The 27,040-nt window shown below is 47.4% G+C and overlaps 1 protein-coding gene across 1 annotated transcript in view; it reads left to right on the plus strand.

The window, feature by feature from the left end:
- The window catches only part of CHAT (choline O-acetyltransferase), a 54,246-nt gene that overhangs the window by 8,584 nt on the left and 18,622 nt on the right, over positions 1-27,040 (plus strand). The window contains exons 5-9 of the mRNA XM_032266811.1: positions 31-84; positions 3,476-3,656; positions 5,546-5,723; positions 24,511-24,680; positions 26,797-26,897. Coding sequence (XP_032122702.1) covers positions 31-84; positions 3,476-3,656; positions 5,546-5,723; positions 24,511-24,680; positions 26,797-26,897 — 684 coding nt within the window. The remainder of the gene's footprint in view (positions 1-30; positions 85-3,475; positions 3,657-5,545; positions 5,724-24,510; positions 24,681-26,796; positions 26,898-27,040) is intronic.

Consider the following 27,040-nt stretch of genomic DNA (forward strand, 5'->3'; position numbering starts at 1 on the left):
AAAGGGCTCAGGCCTCCCTTCTCCCTGCAGGTTTGCCGCCAGTCTCATCTCTGGTGTACTCAGCTACAAGGCCCTGCTGGACAGGTAGGACTCGGGGGGTGGTGCCCTGTTCCAGCGCAGTCTGCCTATGCGTCATCTCCTTTGCAGGGACCTTGTCTTTTTCCAGCTCTGTATTCCCATTCCTGGTTCCTGGCACAGAGCAGGAGTCCCCACCCCCACCTACTCCCCCACCATCAGGATGACCTTTAGCCCAGCTGGCCTGATTGTTAACTGTTCCTTTTCCTGGGGTAAGCACCATCCTTCCTTCATCTTCTAAAAATGCCTCCTCCCTCCACACGTATGTGCCCAGGTGGCATGAATTCATTTGAAGCTGGAGAACACTTCGGAAGGCAGGAAGGAAGAGTTGGTAGAGTAAGGTGATGGAGAGTTCTGCTTTGCCCCCTGGGGCAATGGTCTCCCCAGCCGGAGCTTCTAGGTGGGATTGTCCTCAATTCCACCAAGCTCATGGACACGAGGTTGTTCTGACAGGTGGAGAGGGCTGCTTAAGCACCGCAGGCTCTTTCTGATTTTAGGAGGAAAGTCCCTCTCCTGGCCGAGCTTGGGAGAGCAATAGGGTGTCTGTGAGCAACAGGGAGAGTAAGAGGGTCTAGAGGACCCGAGTCTCTCAAGGTAGAGACTATAAGGGCATTAGAAGCTGGAATAAGAGAGGCCCAAAGAAGCATCCCTTGCACAGATGAGGAAGCTACAGCTCAGAAAGGTTAGGTAACTTGTCCATGGTCACACAGCTGGGAAATGACAGAGCAAAGAGGGGACAACGAGCAAACTTCACTCTCTGTTCAACTTGATCCATCTCAGTCTTTACTCAGCCTTGTGACAGAGGCCCAGACCTGCATCCCCTCCAGGGTAGGGCTGTTCCCTCTGGAGAGGGGTAGGCAGGGCTCCCAGGCTCTCAGGGTGGAACAGCTCATGCTGTCCAGGGCATTCCTGCACCACGTGCTCATGATTCTCTGCTCACTGCTCTCTAAATGCCGTGGGTCACTAAACCCTGGGCTGCTCTCTCCTCATGGTGTGTCTTTGGTCTCTCCCTTCCTCGTGGACAGCCCTCTATTTCCTCCCAGAACTCACCCCTCCAGCTCACTGTCCTGTCTCTGTTTTCAAACAGACTTTTTCTCACTGGGCCTGGGGACTTGGTGCCCATTCATCACTGACTGCCCCATGAGACATCACTTTCCTTCTGATCCCAGACTTTCACATGTGCAGGTGCACACTCACACAGACAGGAATACCCATGCATACCCACTGGAGGTTCCCATGTCCAATCATCGAGACTGGAACTTTGGCCTGAGTGCTTGTTTTGAACCTTTAATTAATTCATTCATTCCTTCATTCACTTATTCACTTTGCAACATAGTTATGCTGGGAAGATGAAGAGAAATAAGGCCTCAACTTTCCCTCAAGCGTCCTTAGACTATTGGGTGAGATAGTCACATAAATAGACTCAAAATACAGCTGTGCCCTTCCCCTGAGTCCCACACTCACTCATCCAAGCCCCAGCCATCCCCGCCGGGGTGTCTCTCAGTCACTGCAAATGAGCCCAGGAGAGCTTTGCCTCTCCCTCCCTGCTCCCCAACTCGGCCCTCACCTTGTCGTGTCATCTGTCAGTGCACTAGTGCATGCCCTGTTGGTGAGTCTGGGAACCTAGAAGTCACCTGTGCTTGTTCCGCTTTCTCCCTTGCACCCTCAAGTAACCTATGGTGCTCGGATGTGGTCATTCTCCCTCCCCACCATGTCCCCAAGCTCCCTCCTGCCTCCCGGCTGCCCGCATGAGAGTTCACTTTCCTTCTCAGCCACAGCCTCCTTCCTTGCTCTTTCGGTGACACCTTTCAGTCCATTCTCCCCATATAAGCAGGGTCAATAAAAAAACAAAATGTAAACTCGATCATGCCCCTGCGTGAGGGCTTTCACTGCACCAAGAATACGGTGACAGCTCCTCCCCACTGCCACTACAGCCCCACAGGACCTGGCCCGTCCACCTCTCTGGCCCTGTCTTCTCTGGGCCTCAGCCCCACTGGCTTCTCTCTGCCTTTGACCAGTGCTTCTCAAGCTCCCTCTGGGGAAAGACCAATATATTTTCTTTCATTTGTAAAATTTGTTTGTGTAAAACAACAAAAAATGGATTACTAGAAAAATGATACGAAATACGAGACCAAATGTTTTATTATTGGATTCAACAGACATAAAATTCTCATCACATTACTACAGACATTTCTGGGTTCAGGCATTACAGCAAGTCATGGGTCAGTCACAGCAGTTCAGTGCAAAACTCATACTTTGAGCTGCCATGCCGTGGGACACTTTACCCTTAGGGCTCAGCTCAATCAACCTGTCTCAGTGACACTGCCCCCCGGTCACCACCTCCCACCCCTGCCAACACTCTGTCCTGCTACCTGAAAGTCTCCTGTTCACTGGTTTGCTGCTTGTGGTCTACTCTTCACCTACACATCCCAAGACCTGCATCCCAGTAGAGCAGGAGCTGCATGTCTTATTTGCTGCCATATCCCCACATCTCAGAATGGTGCCTGGCCTATACAGAGGAGGTGCTTCACAAATGTTTGTTGGTTAAAAGGGTGGAAGGATGGATGAATGGATGGATGGGTGGATGGATGGTTGGATGGATAGATGGATGGATGGTGGATAGATGGGTGAATGGTGGGTGAATGGGTAGGTAGATGGTGGATGGAAGGATGGGTGGATGCTTGGTGAATGGATGGGTGGATGGAATGATGGATGGATGCTTGGTAGATGTAGATGGATGGGTGGATGGAAGGATGGATGGATGCCTGGTGGATGGATGGGTGGATGGAAGGTTGGATGGAAGGATGTATGGATGGTGGTTAAAGGGTGGATGGTAGATGGATGAGTGAATGGTGGATGGATGTTTGGTGGTGGATGTATGGTAAATGTATGGATGGATGATGGATAGATGGATGGGTGGATGAATGGAAGAAAGGAAGGGAGAGAGGGAGGATAGAAACAAGGCATGCTAAGACCACAGGGAAAAAGAACTTCCTGAGTTGACCTCAGAGGAGGATTCTAAAAGTGAGGATAAAGGAATAGGCTCTTGAAGAAGGGAAAGGAGTTTTCTGAATAGAACAGTTGAGTGCTGAGGTTGGGGCAAAGGCATGCTGAGAGAAGATCAGCATAAGCGAAGGTGCAGAAGGCTAACTGGTAAGGCTTGCACATGCTGTGCATGAGGCAGAGGTTTGAGAAAATTCTGAGGGTCTCCATGGGTTGTGGAAATGGGGCCCTCCACTACTTTAAAAAGAGAATTGAGCTCTGTAACTGCCATTGTGATGCAATTCTTGGTTCTGTGCCCCATTTTTCCTGATCAAGTTATAATAAAACCCATTTTCTGTCTCCCCTCAACCCCTGCCATCCCCTCGTGGCGTCTTCTCTTCCCGTTCCTCTCCTTCAGCCATTCCATTCCCACTGACTGTGCCAAAGGCCAGCTGTCTGGGCAGCCCCTTTGTATGAGGCAATACTACGGACTTTTCTCCTCCTACCGGCTCCCCGGCCATACCCAGGACACGTTGGTGGCCCAGAACAGCAGCATCATGCCAGAGCCCGAGCACGTCATCGTGGCCTGCTGCAACCAGGTAAGCAACCCCTTGTCTAGGGGAGGGAGGGCACAGGGCACCCAGTGGCTATGTGTTCACATTCGAGGGTGCTCAGCCTTTTTCCCTGAGTCACACAGGGAGCTGGGGCACCGTGTCTCCAAAGCGGGGTCCCTACTTCTAGTCAGTCCCATGTCTCTCCACCAGTTGGCTTCTAAGAATGAGAGCCATCAGTCTGAGAATATCCTCACTGGACTCTCACTTCAGCTCTGATGCACTGAGGTTCACAATCGAGACCCTTCACCTGAACATCTTTTCCATGCAGTCACCCGGGCCCTGGCCTTACTGGAGACCACACACAGACAGACAGTGTTATGGACTGACAAATAGAACCTTTCATGTGCCAGCCCGTGGGCTCGGCAATTAACATGTATTCATCCCACTTAATCCTCACAGTGACCCTGCAGAGGGGGCCTTAGGATCTCCATGTGACAGATGAGGACATGAGACTCAGACAAGTTAAGTGATCTGTCCAAGAGTGGGAAGGACTACTAGGTCTGGCCAGTGCCTCAAGGTCATGCTCTAACCCCTGCAGCTCAGGTCCTCAGATTGGGTTCCGCAGAGCCAACAGCCCTGGGGAATGGGCTGAGCCTGAGGGATCCTGACCTCTTCCCAGTGCCCACCACACTGTATATTCCCTGTATTGAGCTTCACATAAATATTTCCTCTGACAAACAGTTTTGTTTTTGTTTTTGCTTTACTGAAACCAAAGTCTGGCAACCATCCCAGGGACTCCCCTGGGACTTGCTTTACAGTGTGATCTTCTTGGGCTCACCTCACATTTGTAGTAAGTTGGGAGCTCTGTGGAAGGTTGACATCTGAGGGCGGCTGTGACCTCTGTTCCTAGATTCAAAGGCCAACTAGGAGGCCTTGCAGCCCACCTGACACCTTGGCCACAGACCAAGGATGTTTCTCCATTTTCATTCAAAAGTCAAGCCCAGTATTTCCCAGCTCCCACCCACGGGCCACTGTATCTACCCCTTCCAGACATGCTCTGGGCCCCTGCACTAGACCAGGCCATACAGATGCTGCTGGGGGGTTGGAGGGGAAGGGAAAACAAGGTACTCATGTTAATCAGCTGAAAAGGGTATCTTGACCTGGGTCTGGGAATAGACCCTTCACAAAGCCCGAGGCTCTAGCCTTCAAAGTTACAAAATGACAGAAGCACAGGGCTGACATACAAATCACACGTAGGTACACATGTGTAGGTGCACATGCACACATGATGTGTGTTGGTTTTCCAATGTTCCTCTGCATATGATTGCTGGCTTGCTTTTTTCCTCCATTCACCAGTGGCTCATCCCTGTGGCTCTATTTGCTGCTAATTCACTCTTTTCAGCGGCTGGGTAGACATGCCCCAGACATATACACTACATTTAACTTAGCCATTCCCCTTCTGGAGAACAGTGAGGCTCTTGCTACTATTTTGCTGTTGCAAATAAGGCCGAGAGGCACATTCCTTATGTCTTCCAATATACATGGGTATGTTTCTGTAAGCCTCAGGCTAAAATATGCATTTGTAAGCACAATTGCTTAATCATAGGTATGCACATTTTTAGTTTCGATAGACACTGCCCTCCAACAGTAGCTGTGCCAATTTATACTCCATTCCTCACAAACATGATGGATTCTGTGAACCATAAAAGCACATTTTCTTTTGGCTAAGTTTTATGTTGCCTTCTTTGATTGGGGCAGCGTGGAATCCAGCACAGTCAACAGCCTTGGGTTGGTCCCTACACTGAGAACCACTAAACACCTTGAGAACCTGGGGCCTGAGCATCCCTATCCCAGGCTCACCTGTGAAGGCTGAGTGAAGGCCTGGTGCCACGGGCCACCCAACGAGTGACATGTTTGACCTGTTTCCCCCACAGTTCTTTGTCTTGGATGTTGTCATTAATTTCCGCCGTCTCAGTGAGGGGGATCTGTTCACTCAGTTGAGAAAGATAGTCAAAATGGCTTCCAACGAGGATGAGCGCTTGCCTCCAATTGGCCTGCTGACGTCTGACGGGAGGAGCGAGTGGGCCGAGGCCAGGACAGTCCTCGTGAAAGGTCAGCGACAGTGCCCAGTGCCTCTCCATGCCCATCTCATGCTCGTGCCCATCGGCTTTCCCTCCTCTGGGGTCGAGCCAGAGCCTCATCCCCATCAGCCATAGCGCGGGAGCTCAGGGCCACAGCATGCCCTGTCACCAGCCACGGTGCCTTGCCGCTGATGGCACCTTTTGTGCCCTCGTGTTCCGTCTGACATTATCTGGCGTTCTTGGTGGGACTAACCAGTGCTGGAACTGGGGATGTCTGGGAATGTTGGGCGGGGGTGGGGTTAGCTGGAGGAAGGCTGGCTGCAAGTGAGCAGGTGTGTTTTCCTGGTGGGCCAGGGCGGCGCTCACTGAGAGTGGCTAGGGGAGCTGTCATCGAATAGGGGTGTGGGATGGAGCCTGCCTCTGGGAAAGTGGTTCGCCACCTCTGTCACCTGATCTCTCCGTCCTGGGACTCCTCATCTTCAAGCTACCCGTTATCTTTTGGCACTGTTAATGTGAACGTCTCCAAGCATTCCCACGAGACAGGAAGGGAATACTCTTGAAAATTTTTTATCAGCCTTCTGGAAAGTACTTTTCAAATCTAAAGCTGGTCCTATTTCAGGAGCTAATGGAATGCCCTCCTTCCTTGCCCACAGTAGAGATACTGAAATGAGAAGCAAGACTTCTGTGAGTCTCTGTGTGCCCCTCAGAATTTTACTGGGCTAGGCAATCTAATCAGACTCTCCAGGTCTGTTACTGAGGGCCTTCGGCTAGGCCCGCGGAGTGTGGGAGACAAAGGGGACGAGGCCTCTACCCAGAAGTAGCCCCATAATGGGAAGAGGAAGACAGGGCATGGGGAGGAGACATCCAGGGGCATGCAGCGCTGACCCACATCAGGCGTCAAAAACATGCTCCAGGACTTCAGAGAGGGGAGGGAGCCAGCCCTTTAGAGTGGGATTGTGAAAGGCTCTGTTAGAAGAGGTGGGAATGGAGCAAGGCCCCATGTCATGAGTGAGAAAGGCTGGAGGGAAGGATGGTACCCAGGCAGGCAGACCAACCCTGGGCAAAGCCCGCTGCCCAGCAGGGACACACACATCCTGCCCCTGGGATGAGGAGGAGAACAGCCGTCCAGTGAAGGTGGCCTGAGCCAGATGTGCTGGGCCTGGCTGTCTGACAACAGGCACTTGCATTTTCTGGTCTCTCTCTCTCTAGAAGGGTCTTCCCCCAGAGCCAGCTGGCTCCTTGCCCCATGCAGAACTCAGCCCAGGTGTCCGGCCCCAGGCCTTCCTTGGGCATCCTTCCTGCATACTCTGTCACCGTGGCTCATTCTCTTACCTTGTTCTGTTGCTCACTTTCTGAGGACAGCTTTGCATTCGTTTGATGAGTGCTGATTATCTGCCTTCCCCCCTCACCCCCTGCCCCCTGCCTGTAAGGTCAGAAGGACAGGGACCTTGTCTGTTTGGTTTAATTTCTGAGAAACACAGTCAGGGCCCAGTTACATTTATTAAATAAAAGAGTGAAGGGTGATTAAAATTGCCAGCCCCCAGACTTATTCCCCACTTACCAAATTAATTATTCTTTCCTCCAATGATTGGGCACCTGCTGAATGCTGTCCTAAATAGGGGGCTGTATGGGCCACAGAGAGGTTGAGAGCTGACTATCCTCTCTGACCTAACCTCACTTAATACTGGAGAATTAATAACTTAACATTCCAGAGTGAGTTAATTCCCTCAGGAGACCATGGTATAATCAAATCCCACTCCTGTCCCCTCTAGGGACAGAGACAGGCATCAAAATAATCGCCTCTGCCTCCAACATAGTTTCCACTTTATTAGGAGGCCAGGCCCAAGACACCCCTTCTGGGCTGGCCGGATTGCTCTGAGGTCTGTGTGCTTGGGCTATAGATCAGAATTGATTTGTTAATGGCACTTGATCTGGCTTTCTGAATGGAAGTGCTGTTTCTGAGAGAAATGTGACAGAAAGGAGGGGACACATGCGCCTCCCTTTGGGTAATCCGATTAATCCAGTTAGTACCAATTGTGTCATCTACTCAGCAGGAGACTGATTCTTCACAGAGTCCCCCTCCCCAGAGCAGCCCTGCCTACGGAACAGAAACAGGGAGATCGTTTACAAAATGATTTTGGTTTCCCAGTGAAAGAGTATGGCAGCTTGGGCCAGGGTTGAGAGTGAAGATGGAGAGACCAGTGGGGTCAAGGCCATGAGAAGCAAGAACAATTCCTGGACTTTTTATCTGAGCCGTGAGTGGATGTTGTTGGTGCCATTTAGTGAGAGGTCAAGGAGTGGGTACAGGATGGAGAAATCATTGCCAAGCATGTTGGGTTCGGGTGCTTGAGTCATCTAGGTGGAGACATTAAGCTCAATCTATGCTTTTGGAACCCAAGGAAGAGATCAGTGCAGAGCTATAAATCTGAGAGCCATCAGCACATAAATGATCCTTAAAGTCATGGACCTGGGTGAGATCATCTAGAAACAGAAGAACAGGGGGCCTGGAGGTCAAGTAGAGAAAGATGCAAAGGGGATTGAGAAAGAGCAGCCCCTAAGGTAAAGGAAGCCCAGGAGAAGAGTCACAGAGATTCAATAGGGAAGGAGCAGCCAGCCACGTGGAATGCCGTGGAGAGCTAGGAAGAACAGGTCACGGGAGACCAGGCTCGGCAATCCTGAGGCTGTCACTGGGCTTGCTGAGGGTCAGACCGGAGTACCAGGAAGAACAAATGGTTGCACACTGATGGAAGTGGTCCAACAGCACAAAGAAATTGTCAATGAGGCAGTCAATGAGTTGAACCAGTGAAAATGGTTGACTTTTTTCAGATATTTTGATACTAAAAGGAGGAAAAGAATGAGGGATTGCTGAAAGAGGTCAAGGGAGGTGTTTTTAGGAAGAGAGACAAGTGTGTGGAAGGAATTCAGTAAAAGAAATTGATGAAGAGCTATGAGATAAATTGAGGGGTGGAATTCTTGCAAAGGCAAAAGGAGATGGAACTTAGAAAATAAGAGGCCTTTGGTTGGTACAAGGTGAAATGGAAAGCTTGGGCCTTAAACTGTGAAGGTAGCGTATGCAGAGGCTCCCAACTGGTTCCAGATGGTCTCAGATCACAGCCTTGAGATAAGAGGTAAGAGGAAAGATAAGAGATAAGAGGCGGGGAGTTGGATTCTGAAGATGAAATAGAATGTATGAAGTAGCCTCCTGGAAAGTAGGAAAGAGGACTTGAAAAACTTTATAAGATTTATGGACAATGTTGAGCTCATATACGAAGCTTGAGTGATACATTTTCGGAGAAGCTAATTAACATTGTTAGGTGATCTTCCCCACCAATGCGCAGCTCCTCAGGTTCAGCCAGAGTTGGCGAATGTAACTGGCAGGGATGGTCAAGGTGTGGCAGGGAATGGTCATGCTGGAATCTGAGCTGAGTAAGGAAGTGTGTTCAAGTCTGCTCAGGCAGCCGTAACAAAGTACTACAGACTGGGAGTCTTCACCAACAGATACTTGCTGTCTTGCAGTTCAGCAGGGTGGGCTTCTCCTGAGGCTCTCTCCTTGGCTTGTGGATGCCGCCTTATCCCTGTTTCTTCATGTGGTCTTTCCTCTGTGAGTATCTGCATCCTAATCTCTTCTTATGAGTTGACCAGTCATGTGAAATTAGGCTTCACCCAAATGGCCTGGTTTAACTTCATTATCTCTTTAAAGGTCCCATCTCCAAATACAGTCACATTCTGAGCTGCTGGGAGTTAGGACTTCAACACAGGAATTTTTGGGATGATACAATTTGCCCCATAAGATGAATGAAGTGACAGACAGGGTAGATGACAGATAGTGAGAGCTCAGTAGGGCCAAGGGGTTTGGCCGTCTTGGTGACATGAGGTGTGTTCAGTGGTATCAGAGGATGTGATCTAGAAAGCTAGAAGTGTGCTCAGAGTCTGGATGCCTGAAACTGAGACTTGAAAGGTGGTGGGCTCCTAGTAGACAGAAGTTCCCAGATGTGATCTTGGCCATGGGTGCAGGGGTGAGACTGTCAAAGGTAGAGGAGTTGGGAGAGGAGGATGGGGGCTGGGTATCCACATGGATGCTCATGTTACCATGACCATGATTCCAGTAGCATGGGGGAAGCAGGTGAACTAAGAACCCAGGTCTTCATGATGGGGACCTAGGAAGAGATTGGCGCAGCACAGAAACAAGGGGGATGACGGTGACTGGGGGGTAAAAGCCTAACAGCTCCTGCTCCAAAGCAAAGTGGGATGAGGAAGGAGGAGTTGTTTAGAAGCAGGAACAGAGAGAAGGAAGCTATCTACTCAACCTGGCCCTGGGGTGCATGAGTGTGAAGGAAAACAGCAGAGAGCTTGAGAGGGTGTCAGAGGAGCGGGCACCTTGAGGGAGCAGCCCTTCTGGGAAGCGCCACACTGCAACTGAGGCAGAGCTGGGGGGACACCTACAAAGAGTCTAGCCATGCAGAGGAATGGCCCGTTTGACATAGGCACAAAGGGCTCTAGAAGGAGGAAAGGGCAGGTGTGAGAACTGGGTGCACTTAGGGGACATGTAGCATGGGGAATGGGAGGGTGGGGGAGCCAGGGAGCCCCCAGGGTGGCTGCCCAGCTGTGGCTGTTGGGGCTGAGGTACTTTCTGACCTACAGCAGTATTTCGATTAACTCCACAGAATGGGTTGAGCTATTTTAGGGCAGCATAGCTCCCAACCCCCTTAGCTTAAGCCCTGATCCCACCCTTCTTCCTGGAGCCTGGGTACAGAGACAGTGACCATGGGCACAGCGTCCAGGCAAGCAGTGGCTGGCAGGAGGCCTTGGCTAAGCTGAGCTCCACCAGGAGGTCCGGACCAGGGAGCTTGAGCTCAGACAAAACACTCCCCCAGATTCTCACACAGTCAACTGAGGCCCGGGGCAGGGGCTTGTCCACCCCGACCCTTCATTGCATCAACTTCTCTCCTTCAAACACTGCTCCTGAGCCTCCATCCTGCCCCCAACCAGGAAGACTCCCTCCTGTGAGCCCCAGGCTGCCCAGCCTGACCCTGTGCCGCGACACTGAGGGCATGAGGCTCACAGGTTTCCAGGGACCGCCAGGGTGGCACAGCCCACATGCAGAGGAGCCGGGCTGCCTGTCACACCCTCCAGCTCCAGCTCAGACACACGGGCTCAGACACGGTGGAGGACTGTGTGTGCTGACATTGCTGAAGGTGGTCTGATCATCCACAGGCCACTGCCAGTGTCCTCTGGGGGCCCAAAGCACCAGGATGCACAGGCCAAACCAAAGCAGCACTTCAGACAGAGTCCTGAGGGGCTAGGAGGCCGCCTCCATAGAGGAACTTGAGGCTAAAGCCAGGTGTGCGGAGACCAGTGTGACTCAGCCCTGGTTCCAGACTGGGGCTGGATGATGACATCAGGATTGTCTACAGCATTCCTTAATAAAACAAAACAAAACAGATTCCTGGGCCCCAGTGATTTTCCAGAGGGACAGAGTGGGGCCAAGAAATCTATTTTTATAGCACTCTGGTGTTTTCATGTGCAGCCCAGGGTGGGACCTGCTTCCTCGGATATTAGCAGTGCATCCAGGCCCTCCTCTGTGCCTGCTCTGTCCCGGGCACCTTCTGTCCTTTGTTACACCTGTTCAGTAGGATTTCATTCCCATGGAGCAGAGGAAGAGGCTGTGTCTCTCTTAGGGGTGGCCGGTGGTGACATGGGGGCTGACACCAGGAGGGAGCATTTGCCTAGCCAGCCTGAGATCTACAGTGCCAGGGAGGCAGGGGTGGGATTCTGAAGACAGGCTTGGGGCCTCAAAGGGAGCCTGCACACCCTCTTAGGACCTCCCTCCCCACTGCCTCGAAGCTGTGGCCTTCCTGAACCCAGGAGGAGCCAACCCGTTATCCTGGTCTGGAAATTTAATTAGACATTCGGCCCTGAGTCTGGGAGACTACAGCACTTGTCAATTTGTAGGAAAAGGATGGCCAGCTTGGAGAGCCCCCAGCCCACTGGCCTTCCCGGGTGCTGCCGTGGAGAGCCTGTGACCAGACCTGAGAGGCAGATGCTCTTCGTTTACACAGTCCCGTAAATATTTATTCCTGACAGCCAATTAGAGCTGAGCCACTGCTTGCAAGGAGGGAACTGACAGAAGGTGGCTGCAGCTGCAGAAGCATGGTCATGGTTTACAAGAACCACTCGGTATGGGGGCATTTTGCTATTTAAATATTGCCATCCAGAGCTGGGCATGTCTGCTGATTTTAAAACCAATTACACATTAGCACTAACAGCCTCTCTGATTTAATTGGCCCAGAAATACCTCCCGAGCTCTCAAGACTGAATGTGATTTTCTTGCTCTGGGAAGGGACTGAGCCAATGCCTCCCTCCTTCAGAAGAAGCATGAAGGCCTTTAGGGACAAGAGCATCCAGGCAGGAAAGGCAAGTGGTCCAGGGCAGGAGGTCTGCACTTGACCTACCATGGCTGCTGTCTCCTGTGGCCTGGGCTTCCTACTCTATATGAAGATCACAGTGTGCCCTGTGGGCAGGACCAAGGGGATGGGCTGTAAAGCAGATGGCCTGGCACCTGGCACACAGAGGGTGTTGACTAAATGGTAGCTCTTATTAGATTTGGGGATCACCCTGGGGATGCTTTGCCCAATGCCCACAACCCCTCTGGAAAAATCTGGGGAACCTGAACATGGGCACTGTCCTTGTGGTCAGAGGCAGGGGCCTGAGGGCCCACAGGCTGTTTTGCTCTTTTTATGGAATCCTATTTTGCTTTCCCTGGGCCCTCCACGTACCACCCTCTCTCTGTGTACACACACTGGACTCCTGTCTTTACCTTCTCCCTGGTCACCATCCCTCTGGCCCTCATTTTCCATTTTATGAGCAGCACAGTAATATTTGGGGTACAAGACAGCTGGGAGGTGTTTTTTTGTGTGTGTTTTTTTGTTTGTTTTTGTATCTCCTACCTTTCTCCCCCGTCATCCTTTCTCCCAGTTCTGGAAGCATGCCAGCTCTTTGTGTCCTCTGCCTTTGTGGGAAGAGTGGTTAGAACCTAGACGAAAGAAAGAGCACTTCTTGGTTCTTAAGCTCTTTTACATAATATATAAATATATATGTATTTGAGATAGGCACAAAGGGCTCTAGAAGGAGGAAAGGAGAGGTGTGTTTATATATATATATTTATTTATATATAAATTAAATATAAATAAATTTAATTTATATATATTATATATATATAAATTAAATAATAAATTATACTTTTTTTGATATAACTGTAGATTAGATCTCACGTGTACCAGTCTTCCTCCAGTGGTAGCATTTTCCAAAACTATAGGACAATAGCACAACCAGGACACTGACATTGATACAGTCAAGACATGGAGCATTCTATCACCACCAGGATCCTTCATGCTGCCCTTTTATAACCACAGGCACCTCACCCCCTTCTTAACTCCTGGACAACCACAAATCTATTCCCTATTTCAGGAATTTTATTGCTTCAGAAATATTATATATTATATACATGAAATCATATAGCATGTATGACGTGGGGAATGGCTTTTTTCAAAAAGCATAATTCTCTGGATGGAGATTCATCCAAATTGTTGCATGTGTCAACAGCTCTTTCCTTTTTATTGCTGAGTGGTATTCCATGATGCTAGGTATCACAGTTTCTTTCATCATTTACCTATCAAAGGACATCTGAGTTGTTTCCAGATTCAAGCTATAAAAAAATAAAGCTACTATGAACATTCGTGTACAGGATTTTGCGTGAACCTATGTTTTCACTTACTGGAAAAAACGTCCAGGAATGTAATTTATAGGTCACATGATAGTTGTATGTTTGGTTTTTTAAGAAACTGCTAAAATGTTTTCCATAGTGACTGTACCATTTTACATTCCCATCAGCAATATATGTATGTATAATCCAGTTTCTATGCATCTTCATCAGCATTTGGTGTTGTCACTATTTCTTATTTTAACCATTTTGATAGGTATGAAGATAATGTAATCCATCACATTAACAGACTAAAGAAAAAAATAACACGATTATATTAATCGATACAGTAATAGCATTTGGCAAAATTCAACATTCATTCATGATAAAATATCTTAGAGAACTAAGACCAGAAGGGAACTTCCTCAACTTAATAAGGAACATCTACAAAAAGCTTATAGCTAACATCATATTTAAAGGTGGAAGACTGAATGCTTTCCCTGTAAGATCAAGAACAAAAAGATACCTACTCTTACCACTTCTGTTTAACACAGTATTGGAATTCTGGCCAGAGGAATAAGGCAAAAAAAGGAAACAAAAGGGATACTGATCAGAAAGAAAAAAATAAAATGATCCCTATTTTCATGACATGATTGTGTATGTGAAAATAGTAACAAATCTACAAAGCTAAAAACTCCTAGAATAAATGAATTCAGCAAGGTTGCAATATAAAAGATTCACATATGAAACTCAGTTACAGCGTTTCACCTTTAAATATGATGTTAGCTATAAGCTTTTTGTAGATGTTCTTTATCAAGTCAAGGAAGTTCCCTTCTGGTCCTCTTAGTTCAACAAGAGATTTTATCATGAATGAATGTTGAATTTTGCCAAATGCTTTTACTGTATAAATTAATATAATCATGTTATTTTTTTCTTTAACCTGTTAATGTGGTGGATTACACTGGTTTATTTTCAGATATTGAACCAGCCCTGCATCCCTGGAATGAGCCCCAGTTGGTCATAGTGTATAATTCTTTTCATATATTGCTTAATTCTGCTTGCTAATATGTAGTTCTGTATTTTTTGCATCTATATTTGTGAGGGCCACTATTCTGTAGTTGCTTTGGGGTTTTTTGTTTGTTTGTTTGTTTGTTTGTTGTACTGTATGTGTCTTCTTTTGGTATCAGGATACCAGGTTCATAAATTGGGAAATGTTCCCTCCTCTTATATTTTCTGAAACAGATTGTATAAATGTGGTATGATTTCTTCCTTAAGTGTTTGTTAGACTTCTTCAGTGAAATTATGTGGCCTGGAGACTTCTTTTTTAGGAGTTTTAATCTTGCTAATTAAATATCCTTAACCCATTTATGCCTAGTGTTCCATTATTGAAATGGTAAGCTCTTGGGAGTTATTTATATCCCACTGCTTAAGGTCATCACCAAGATCTGATTTTTCATAAAAAAAATTTGCAACCTCGAGCATAAATAGATTAATAATTATAGGACTATTCAAAAATCATAATATTCAATGCATTGTGGTAGTTTATACTTTTCAAGGGATTGGTCCATTTCATGTAAGTTGTCAGATTTATGTGTATAGAATTGTTTATAGTATCATCTTATTATACTTTTGATGCCTGCATGATCTGTAATGATATCCTGTTTCATTCCTGATATTGGTGGTTGTCTCTCTCTCTCTCTCTCTCTTTTTGTCAGTCTCTCTATAAATTTGATTGGTCTTTTAAAATAACTAGCTTTCTTTTAAAAGGCGAAAGATTTATACGATTTGAAGAGAAACCAGAGTATAGCTTTCTTTTCATTGATTTTTTTTCCTGTTTTCGATTGCATTGATTTCTGCTCTTTATTATTGCCTTCCTCTTTCTTGCACTGGATTTTTTCCGCTCTTCTTTTTCTAGATTCTTCAGGTAGGAAATTACATTATTAATTTGAGACTTTTCTAATGTAAGCATGTAAAAAAGATACTTTTGGTGTATCTCACAAATTTTCATATGATGTGTTTAAATTTTCATCCCAGTATATTTTTAACATTTCCCTTAAAACTCTGATATGGTTTGGCTCTGTGTCTCCACTGAAATCTCATCTCAAATTCTAATCCCCACATGTCAAGGGAGGGACCCAGTGATTGGACCATGTGGGTGGTTCCCCCCATGCTGTTCTCGTGACTGTGAGTGAGTTCCCAGGATACCTGATGGTTTAAAAGTCTTTGGCAGCTCCCCCCTCATTTTCTGTCTCTCCTGCTGCCATGGGAAGAAGGTCTTTGTTTCCTCTTCTCTTCTGCCACGATTGTAAGTTTCCTGAAGCCTCCCAAGCCATGCAAAACTGTGAGTCAATTAAATATTTTTTCTTCATAAATTACCCAGTCTCCGTTAGGTCTTCATAGCAGTTTGAAAATAGACTAATACAATTCCCTCTTTGACCGTTAATTATTTATAAATATGTTGTTTAGTTTCCAAATGTTTGGAACTTTTTATGTTATTTTTCTGTTACTGATTTCTACTTTGAATCCACTGTGGTCAGAGAACACATGTTGAATGACTTTAATTCTTTTCAATTTGTTGAGGGTTGTTTTATGGTCCTGGATATAGTTTATCATGGCATATGTTCCATGGGTATTTGAAGAGAATGATTGATGATATTGTTGATTTCTTTTACATCCTCGCTGAATTTCTGTCTAGTTATTCAAACAATTGTTGAGAGCAGTGTTACAGTCTCCAAGTACAACTGTGGATTTGTCCATTTCTCCTTTCAGTTCTGTCAGTGTTTGCTTAACATATTTTATGGTATCCTTGGTACATATTTAGGATTGCCATGTCTTCTTGGTGGATTTATCCTTTACTTTTAAATCATGTCCTTCTATGTCTCTGGTAAATTTTCTTTGCTCTAAAGTGTAATTTACCTGACATTAAGATAGCCATTTCTGCTTTTTTTTGGTTAATGTTTGCTTGAAAAATATTTTACTTCCTTTTACTTGTAACCAACCAATATCATTATGTTTGATGTTCATTTCTTGTAGACAGCATACAGCTGGGTAATGTTTTGTACTATATTCGGTCAATCTCTGTCTTCTAACTGGTGTATTTAGATCATTTACACCTTACATAATTATTGATGTGTTAGGGCTTAACTCTAACATTTTATTTTTTGTTTTCTGTTTTTCAATTATGGTTCTCTTTTTCTTGCCTTCCTGCGGGTTACATGAACATTTTTTAGAATTCTATTTTTATTTACCTGTAATTTTTTAGCATTATCTGTGTGTATAACTTTTTCTAACAGTATCTATAGGTATGACCTTGTATATGCATAACCTATCATAGTCTATTAATGTTGAAATGTTACCAGTTTTAGTGAAGTGTAGAAAGCTTACCACCTTTTATTCTCCTTTGTTTATAATACACTTGTCTTAAATATTATCTCTACATACGTTTAGAATCACATCAAGTAGCGTTATGATTTTTGCTTCAGCATTGAAACATAGTTTAGAAAACTTAAAAGGAAAATGAAAAGGAATTTATTTACAGATATTTACCCTTTCTGTTGTTCTTTCTTTCTTCTTGATGTTTCAATGTTTCTCTTTTCATCATTTTCTTTCTTTAATAAAAAAAAAATCTTTTATTAGCCATTCTTTCAGGACAGGTCTGCTTGGCATAAATTCTCTTAGTTTTTCCTCATGAGAAAATGTTTTTATTTCCCCCTTTTCATTTTTGAAGGATATTTTTTTCTTGATATAGAATTCTGGATTGATAGTTCTTTTTTTTCAGCACTTACAAAATATCATGCCAATTTCTTCTGGCCTTCATGATTTCTGGCTGTTGTCTTAGTTGCTTTTCTCCTACGGAGTGTGTGTGTGTGTGTGTGTGTGTGTGTGTGTGTGTGTGTGTGTGTGTGTTTGTATAGATATATGTATGTGTCTATATATATATATATATTCATACATATATATATATATATTCATACATATATATATAGTGTCATTTCTCTCTTGCTGCTTTCAAGATTTTTCCTTTGTCTTTAGTTTTCAAAAGTTTGACTATGATATGTTTTTGTCTAGATTTCTTTGAATTTATCCTATTTGAGGTTAACTTATCTTCCTGAATCTTTAGATTTGTGTCCTTTGCCAAATTTGGGAAAATATTAACCATTATTTCCCTGAGTCCTTTCTGCTCTGTCCACTTTCTCCTCTCCTGGGAATTTGGTGACATAAACGTCACTTTTTGTCTCACAGGTGCCTTAGGCTCTGTTCATTTCCTCCAGTCTGTTTTCTCTCTGTTGTTCCAATTGGCTACTCAGTGTTGTTCTGTCTTCAAGTTCACTGAAGATCTTCAAGTTCTTTTCTCTGCTCCGTAAGTTCTCCTATTGAATCTATCCACTGTGCTTTTTATATTGGTTATTCTATTATTCAGTCCTAAAATTTCTATTTGGTTCTTCTTATATCTTTTATTTTCTCACTAAGAATTTCTGTTTATGTGTCGAAACTTCCTATTTTTTTCATTTGTTATAAATATGTTTAAATTGCTTATTGAATTTTTTTATGACGACTGCTTTTTATTTATTTTTATTTTATTTTATTTTTTTGAGATGGAGTCTTCCTCTCTTGCCCAGGCAGGAGTGCAGTGGCATGATCTCAACTCATTGCAACCTCTGCCTCCCGAGTTCAAACAATTCTGGTGCCTCAGCTCCCCAGTAGCTAGGTTACAAGGGTGCACTACCATGTCCAGCTAATTTTTGTATTTTTAGTGGAGATGGGACTTCACTATGTTGGCCAGGCTGGTCTCTAACTCCTGACCTCAAGTGACCTGCCCACCTTGGACTCCCAAAATGCTGGGATTAAGGGCGTGAGCCAGAGCACCGAGCCATGAATTTTTTTTTTTAAGTCAAGCTGATATTTTCCTAGTTCTTGGTAGAATGAGCAATTTTCTTTTGAAATTTGAATGTATTGCGTTATGAGATTTGGGATCTTATTTAAGCATTTTTTAGTTGGCTTCTTCTGACACTGGTCCAGTAAGAGAATGGGGGAGGTTATAACCAGGTGGAGGTGGAAACACAGGCTCCTCACTGGGTCTCTGTTGACACCCTGGGGGAGGAGACTCCCCATTAATGCAGGGTGGTGGGGTAGGAGTCCAAGCTCCCTACATGGTCTCTATTAATGCTGTGTGGGGAAAAGGAGGTAAGGGTGGTTATTGCCCAATGGAGATGGAAGTCCCAGCTTCTATCTGAGGCCGTGCCTTCTCTGATACCCCCAGAAGTTGAGATGCCTCATTACTGACTGGTGACGGTACAATGTGGGCTCTCCACTTGGTCTTTGCCGGTGTAGTGGTGGCCAAGGGAAGGACAACACAGGTTTTCTCTGCGGTGCTTGGCTGAAGCAGAACAGTTATTACCTAAAAGTCTTATGTCTTGCTATTCTGATCCTTTGGCTAGAGAGAGCGGAGTTTTGCTGTTTATTTTTTTGCTTTTTACTGTACCAACTTGTGTTTTTATGCTGCTGACTTCTTCAACACCAAGTTGAATGTTTCAGGTAAAAACAAAACAGAACAACAACAAAAAAAAACCTCACAGGTTATTAGTCTACTAGAGCTGCCATCACAATGCCACAGAGTGGGTGGCTTAAACAACAGACGTTCATTTCTCACCGTTTTGGAGGCTGGAAGTCCGAGATGAAGGTGGCACAGTGTAGGCATTGACAAGCCATCTTCTCCCTGTGTCCTCACCTGGTCTTCTCTCCGTGCACACATCCTTGGTATCTCTTCCTCTTCTTACAATGACACTAGTCCTATTGGATTAAGACCTCATTGAACTTTAATTATGTCTGTAAAAGCCCTCCCTCCAAATAGAGTCAAACTGAGAGCTGAAGCTTCAACATTTGACTTTTCAGGGGACACAGTTCAGTCCATAATACTCAGAGAATCTGCCCCTGTGTTGTTTCTTGGGTCCCGAGGTCACTGACTGGTCTGCCTTCCTCTCTCCATCTTTCAGAGTCTTCTTATGTTTGTTTTAAATAAAATGTCCAAGCTTTCAGCAGGAGGAATAGGGAAAATTTTATGTTCCTGGAATCAGAAGACCCTCCCTCCAGAGCTCGTTAAAGGAGGCTTAGGTAACTCAAGTCAAAGCAGCTCTGATTTGCAAGAGCGAGAAAGACTTTAGTCCAAATTCTCATAGCCTCTAAGGACAGACAGGATAAAGATCGCCCCCTAGGCCAGAGAGCTGGGAAGAATATGAGATGTGTGATGGCAGATTTACCTCTTAAAAGAAGAAAGTATTCCTTCACCTAGGGAGGAAAGATGCTCAGATAGGATTGGGAAATGTTAAGAAGGACTAAGCCCCTAAGAAAGAGCCCAGTTCATCCATCTCCTGGATTGTGAGAAGGAGGATGGGCACAGCACAGAAATCCAACTTGTGCTAACTTCCCAGGGAATAGATCAGAGCAAACAAATGCAGGCGTCTTAGAGTGGTGTATGTCTGGTGGTGCTTGTGCACAGTAGTGCACATTAGAGAGCAGCACCTGAGTCTTGCAGCCCTGCACAGACAGAGGTACCAGGTGCTGTTTTATGTGTGCTCACTAGAGTCTCAGCCTGTAAGCTTCCAACCTCTAACACCAGGCTCAGAGCTCCCCAATGCCTCCTGGCCTTTGGAATTTCCACACCACCAAAGCTGTTAGCTCCCTCCTCAGGCATGGGTGTCAGAGCAAGCTCCTCCTATTACTCAATTCCCACCTCTCACTATTAAGCAGGGCTCCTTGAGGAAGATTGATTCACCACTTTAAAGGAGCCTCGATGTGCTCAATGAGTATACCACAAGACAAACGGCTCCTGCTACGTGCCTCCAGCCCGCTGTCCCGTGTTTCCATTACATTTGGGCCAGAGTCATGGTGGATGAGCTTGGGTGTAGTGTTCATCTTCTGCCTTACACGATAAACTTGTCAGCATTTGACTGATCAGCTACTTATATGCAGGGAGTTCATTTGCAAGGCCACCTGGCTTCCCGCTCTGTTGTCCTGCTCCCATTTCACCCTGTCTAATGAGCCAGGACCTGGTTCCTGTTGAGCGGCACTGGGCTCCTGGGCCCTGCACAGCCTGCACGTGATGGCAATGCTGTGGTGCCTCCTCAAATCCATCTTGCCTGCCTGGAGGTGACCCGGGCAGCGACGCCCATGGAGTGATGCCTCCTGGCTGGGCAGGCATGCTGTGGGCAGCTTCCTGACGAGCTGCAGTCTGCCCACTTCACATTGCCTTTGGGGCTGTTTTTAAAGAACCCTTAGTGAAGGCAGCTACCAAGCCAGGGCTCTCAGAGCTCACCCTGAAGTATAGCCAACAGGGACGAGGTGGGCAGCATTCAAGCTTTTCATGGCCCCGGCGTGGCTAGTGTCCAGGCCCATGCCCTTCCCAAGCTGCCAAGTCTCCTAGACTCTGCTCTGACCACACTGAGCTCTTCCGTGATCCTTCAGTGACTCCCTGTTGTTGCTGGCTGAAGTCACATTACTGAGCTGGGCATTCACAGCCCTTGTTGATGAATCTAAGCATTGGAATTGGATGCCTGAGATCAAACCGAGTTCCCTCTACTTACCGAATAATTAATATCATCCCTATTTATAAGAGAGGCCTTATAAATGGCCTAAGGTCAAGACATTTGGTTTCTCTGCTCCTAACCTGTAAATGAGGCATGACAATGATACCTATTTCATATGCATCAGTATGTATGTTTAAATTGATACCTGGCACAATGGTAGGTACCCGACAAATGTTAGCTAATAGCATCACATCATTGTGTTCTTCCAGCCCTGCCTAAATACTGTGCCCTCACCCATAAGCTGGAGGTCAAGCCAATTACTCACAGCTATGCTTACAAGCCTGGGGGTCTGTTCCCCACCATCCAAGCCACCCTCCCACCCTCCACCCACTACCCTGCACTGTTATACACCTCCTGGCATGCCTCTTCCTTCTTCTCTGCTGATCTGAACGTGACCCAGACCTGGCCAAGGTCTCCCCATGCTCTGAAGGCACTGGCTAGCCTGGGAGAGCCTGAGAGAGAGCCTGAGGGACCCCGAGCACTGCACATAGTAGAGGGCTGAGCACCGTGGCCACCTGCAGGTTTCCTAAGGAGGGGAGAGGGGCAGAGCAGGGAGCCTTGCAAAGGTAAAAGAGCCCTACCTTGTCCCAGCCTCACCCTACCCCCACTCCCCCACCAATCCATGAAGCTCAAAGCCTCAAAAGTAGTTGGTTTTTGCCCTTCAGAAGGACATGGCCTCTCCCTTTCCATTAGTCAGCTGGGCAGCCCCCTCTCTGAACTGGATCCACAGATCCCAGCCCTACTGGGACCAGACCAAGGGAAGCACAATGAAGTCCATTACCCACCATGGACTGTGCTTGCCTTGTGCAGGAGGCCCAGACCCCACCCTCAGTGAATGCTGATATCAGGGAGGGGACCAGACCAGGCATCCAGGGGCTGAAAGTGCTGACTGTCCAAAGCACGGTGGTGTGGGAATGGCAGTGGGATCATGTGCTGTGCAGCAGGGGGTGGTGGGCAGGAGTCGGGGGACCACCTCTGGGCTCAGGTACTATGTGAGGCTGGCATGGCAGAGTGCAGGTTCCACATCTGCACTGAGCAAGCTGCGGAGGCCTCATGCTCTGGGCGTCAGGACCTCAAGGGCAGGGTTGGCACTGCCAGAGGATGAGGGAGCTCAGGGAGGGCTTTGATAGGCAGAGTTGGATAAAGGTCTTGTCCTGGGCACAGGCTGCATGATTACAAGGAGATGGAATGTGCACAGAATCAGGGAGGAATAGGAGGTTGTCCGTGAGGTCCATGCAGGGATCTGGGGAGGAAAGGAGGTAGCCTTGCGGGGCAGCAGAGGTATGAGCCAAGGAGCCCATGCTGCTATGTTTAGAAATTTGGATTCTCCCTTGTGGGCAGTAGGAGCTGTTTCAGGTTCTGAGAGGGTGATGTGGTGACTGCACCGCACTGAAGGAGCTTACATGAAGGGGAGTTTCCCCAGAGCTGGGCTGGCTCTCACTTATGCATAGATCCTCAGAGCTTGGCCAGATCCTTGATGCTGATCAGACTGAGGCAGGGAAGCCCAAGAGGCCATGCAGAGAGTGAGGAGGCATCCTGGCCTCATAGGGACCAGGAGGGGTTCTGAAAGCACCGGGGTCCCAAAGCCTCATCCTTGACAGGAGGGAAGAGAGGACATCCCAAAGCTAGGCTGGCTTCCCAGCGTGGACGGCCTGCTGTGGGAGACATCTCCTTCCCCAGAATTTGCAGAAAGTGAGAGAAAGGGGATGCATAGGGACTGGAGAATTTGTAAAAATTCTGGAGAATTTGCAAAAAAGGGTATGCATGGGGACTGGAGACTCCTTTCAAGCAAGGGCATCTGTAGACACCCCTTGTGAACCTGGAGAATTCACCTGGGCAGAGCGAAGACCAGTGCAGTTAGCATCTGTGTACCCAGCAGACATTGAGAAGAGCTAGGAGATGGTCTTAAAGACTGACTGCACTCTGGGAACGGGAGCTGTCCACTTCCCGGAGGAAGGCAAAACACAGGGGAGAGCTCCCGCCATCATATCTGCGATCCAGGCAGCAGGATGGATGAAGGTGAGAAGCAGGACAAAGAGCACATACTAGTTATCTTTGTGGAGGCTCCCTGGAAGCTGTCATGTCTTTTTTTGAGATCTTGCTGGCAGAATTTTGACACCTGGTTACCCCTGGCTGTAAGGGAGGTTGGGAAGTATACCTTTAGTTGGTTGTCCATGTACCAACCTAAAAACCAGGGGTTCTATAAGCAAGGGAAGAAAGGACATGTGGTGTGCAACTAGCAGTCTCTACCATGTAATGCACCTTTACCTGCAAATGCCACACCTCCCATCTTCCCACATAGAGCACTCTCACCCCTGCCCTGGGTGCCTCATCCTGTCCTAGCATCCAGCTCCAAGGTCAGGCTCTCCTGGTGATACACAGCCCTCACCATTGGGTCTTGAAGTGACTCCTTAGAATTTTAAAGCAAAATGTTAAACTTTGGTTTGAGTGGACTTCTTAACTTTTGGTGAACTTTAAACCAAGAGCCAGGCTGTGCACTCCCACAGCCATTACTGAGCAGTGGAGAGAACATCGTCAGCACAATAGACCCCTGTTTGGAAGAAACAGGAACACACAGCAGGAACAGCCCTGGCCCCCAGTAGGGCCTGCTTGGTGGGCTTGGCGAACCTCCCTGTGCCTTGTGGAGGAAGCTTCCCGGGGAGGGCAGCTTCTGGTGCTCTCTGGGAGGAACCCACGTGTCCCTGGTGAAGTCATGTCCTCTGTGTCTGACTCCCACTCCTGAAAAGCCATCCTTGTCTGTACTCCTCCAGTGCCACCAGGGAGGGGGATTCCCTTTTGAAACCCGCTTCCTGTGCAAGGTCCGGAGGAGTCTGGGAATTGGTAGAGGCTCATGCAAAAGCCAGCTGTGAGCCAGGCTTGACACTCCTTTGGGTCCATGAGTCCAAAACAGCTCCTATGAGCTCATCCTGATGCAGGTTCAGGGAAGCTTGGCCCTTCCACCTGCAGCTCTGCGTCTGAACCAACAGCTTGGGGACAGGGAGGTGAGCAACACACTTCCTTCAGGTTTTCTTGTGAAATTGCCTAATTTTGAATTGGCAATTTCAAAATTGGAAAACTAATGTAGATGTCTGAAAGTTACAGTTCAGGGCAAACAAGCATGCCTACACACAGATGTGGCTCACAGGAGCTTGAGTGAAGGGTGCTATTGGGTGGGGATTAGGGACCCCTCCACTGATGTGGGCAGACCTGAGAGTCTAAGCATCCCCCTTCACCTTGTCATGCAGGACCAGTGACCCACACATCTGGAAGAGAGCTGGCTGCAGCTGAGGGCAGGGCTCCTTCAGGGACCCTGAGAATGAGCTGGGCTCCTGGGGTAGGACAGAGGTTCAGGACATTCTTGCTGACTTCACTGCCCACTCATAACGAGACAGGATTGGGGAATCAGGGCTGGCTCAGGATGTGGGTCTTAGTGTGATCCCAGAAGACTGGGCTGCCCTGCCCCATACGGGACTCCAAGGAGGGAAACCTGGCCTGGAGAGGGACAGGTGCTAGGGCTGTGCCTGCCTCCTCTGCAGACTCCACCAATCGGGACTCGCTGGACATGATTGAACGCTGCATCTGCCTTGTGTGCCTGGACGCGCCAGGAGGCATGGAGCTCAGCGACACCCACAGGGCACTCCAGCTCCTTCACGGTGGAGGCTGCAGCAAGAACGGGGCCAACCGCTGGTATGACAAGTCCCTGCAGGTAAGTTGTCCAGGTGACCCTGCAAGAGCACACCCTTGCCCCCAGCACGAGAGTGAGCAAGCAAGCCCGCAGAGCCCGGCACCCAGCCCGCGTGTGCTTGCATCTGGCAGGCGCACGCACTGCCCTCTGGTGCCCGAGAGGCTGGGTCTGATGGTCAGGGGAGTTGGAGGGGTCTGAGATGTGCTGTTGATGTCAATCTCTGGACCAGCCAGAACTCTTCTCGGGAGCCAGTGGCCGAACCGAACTTCCCTAACCTTCCTACAGCCTGTGCCAGGAAGCTCTGGGCCAGACCTAGGGCTCATTTCCCATCACCCATCACACCTGTAAGGTGGGAGTGTGCCAGGGGCAAAAGGGTACAATGGACCCCACTGAACAAATCCTTAATGCACTCTGAGAGAATCTGACACCCAGAGCTGTCAGCTTTTTGGATGTCCACCCCCGTGGCCTGGCGATTTCAACATACCTCCCTCAAGCCGTGAGAAGTAGAGCAGCCCAGAACCTCCATGGAAGAAAGATCATAAGATGAGATAAAATAATTCGTATTTGTTCATTTGCATGACATCAGCCTAGAAGCAAGAAATTTGCTTTGGCCTAGAGAAAAATACCCATGCAGATGGGAATGAAGTCAAGGTTAAACCATTCATTCCCATTCTGCCATCCCCATTTTTTTCCCCCAACATGCCAATCCTGAATGTAGTCTTGTTTATTTTAAAGTGACTACACTTTTATACTTTATGCCATATAGTATAAAACAGCAGGCAAAACATCTCTCTACTTTCGGTTAACAAAGCTCACGTTCATAAGCATGTCTGGATAACACCTCGTTTTCCTTTCTCTCTGTCCCTACATTCTGCAGGTTTTCCTTTTTATTGGTTTGCATATTGATTCCATTATTTCTGATGTGCTCCCCGGCTGCTGGGCCAGCTGTTTTAGCCTCCACAGCAGTGCTAATGGCCTATCATCTTTCATGGAGCCACTGTGGGGGTGAACCAATGTAATACATGCACAGAATCTGTAACTCAGCCTTGGTAGCAGTTTTTAAAAGACATCGCTTTCCTTCCTTCCCTCCTGCCTTTGAATCACTTCAAAGCAAATAATTTCACCTACCAATACTTAAAAATAAAGCTCTCACAAATAAGGATGCTTAAAAAAACAAAAAAAAAAAAAAAAAAAAAAAAAAAATTTTGTCCTTATTATTTTCTCCCAGTATTTTTGTGCACTAGGTATGTTCCCTTTCCCAAGTCAGCTAGAGTCTTTGTAAAGTCACCAAAAAAGTCGTAAGTAAACTCAACAGCTCCTATGGATCCTTCATATACTTCCTCTCCATTCCGCTTCTCAATCCGTGAGCCAAGATGGCTCTGTTTTCAGTGACAGCAAACTGAAGTCGGGGGACTTGACGCATCTCGTTTAAGCTCTCGCAGCTGCAGAGCTACATGTGTGTCCCCGACTCGAAGCCCAGGCAGCAACCAGTGGAGCATCTCCTGTATCTCCTTACTTCACTTCTTCATCCTTCCTTCATTCCTTCTTTACTTATTCATCCTTCCTTCACACCTATTAAGGGATATTTTATTTCTCCCTAGGAATCTGCTTACCATCCAAAACAGACTGTTACCTTTCATTGTCACTCATTCCACACAATTACTGAGCACATACAATGGGAGGCACACTGGTATAGATCCTGGGAATAAAATCATTGGTGGCCAAAACAAGCAGGGCCCTTCGGACAAATAGTCACATAAAGCACTGCGGGATGGTGCCTGCAATGCATGCGATGAGGGGAAACAGGGCTGTTGGGCCTCGTCTGTGCCCCGGAGCAGCTGTGCAGACGGGATGAGCTCCTCGGGAATCCCTGGACTGCTCAGTTAGGGAACTTGGGGCTCCACCTTCACTGCCCAGAGCCTTCGTGGGAAAGAGGTCACAAGTGCAGAGCTGTCTTGGATTCTCATATTCTCAGGCCACTGCAAATCATGTGCAGTGTTCTCTTCAGGAAATAATGTGCTCTGGTGTCCTCGGAGGAGAGGTGCTCCTGAGAAGCCAGGGGCCTGACCTGGGGCCAAGGGGCTGCCTTGCACTGCTGACTGTCCCGAGGTCACCCACTCCCTCTTTCCTCTTGCAGTTTGTGGTGGGCCGAGACGGCACCTGCGGCGTGGTGTGCGAACACTCCCCATTCGATGGCATCGTCCTGGTGCAGTGCACCGAGCATCTGCTCAAGCACATGTGAGTCTGGAGTCCTGGGCTGCCATGCTGGGCCAAAAAAAATGTGGGTGGTCGCTGGGGGCTGTGTCAGTCTGGAAAGTATCTTATCTTTTCAAAAGATGACTTTGAAAAAATGTGTAATACACATACACACACACACACAC

This window comes from Sapajus apella, unplaced genomic scaffold, assembly GCF_009761245.1.
Source record: "Sapajus apella isolate SASKATOON/1434 unplaced genomic scaffold, GSC_monkey_1.0 scaffold161, whole genome shotgun sequence".
Classification (NCBI taxonomy): Eukaryota; Metazoa; Chordata; class Mammalia; order Primates; family Cebidae; genus Sapajus; species Sapajus apella.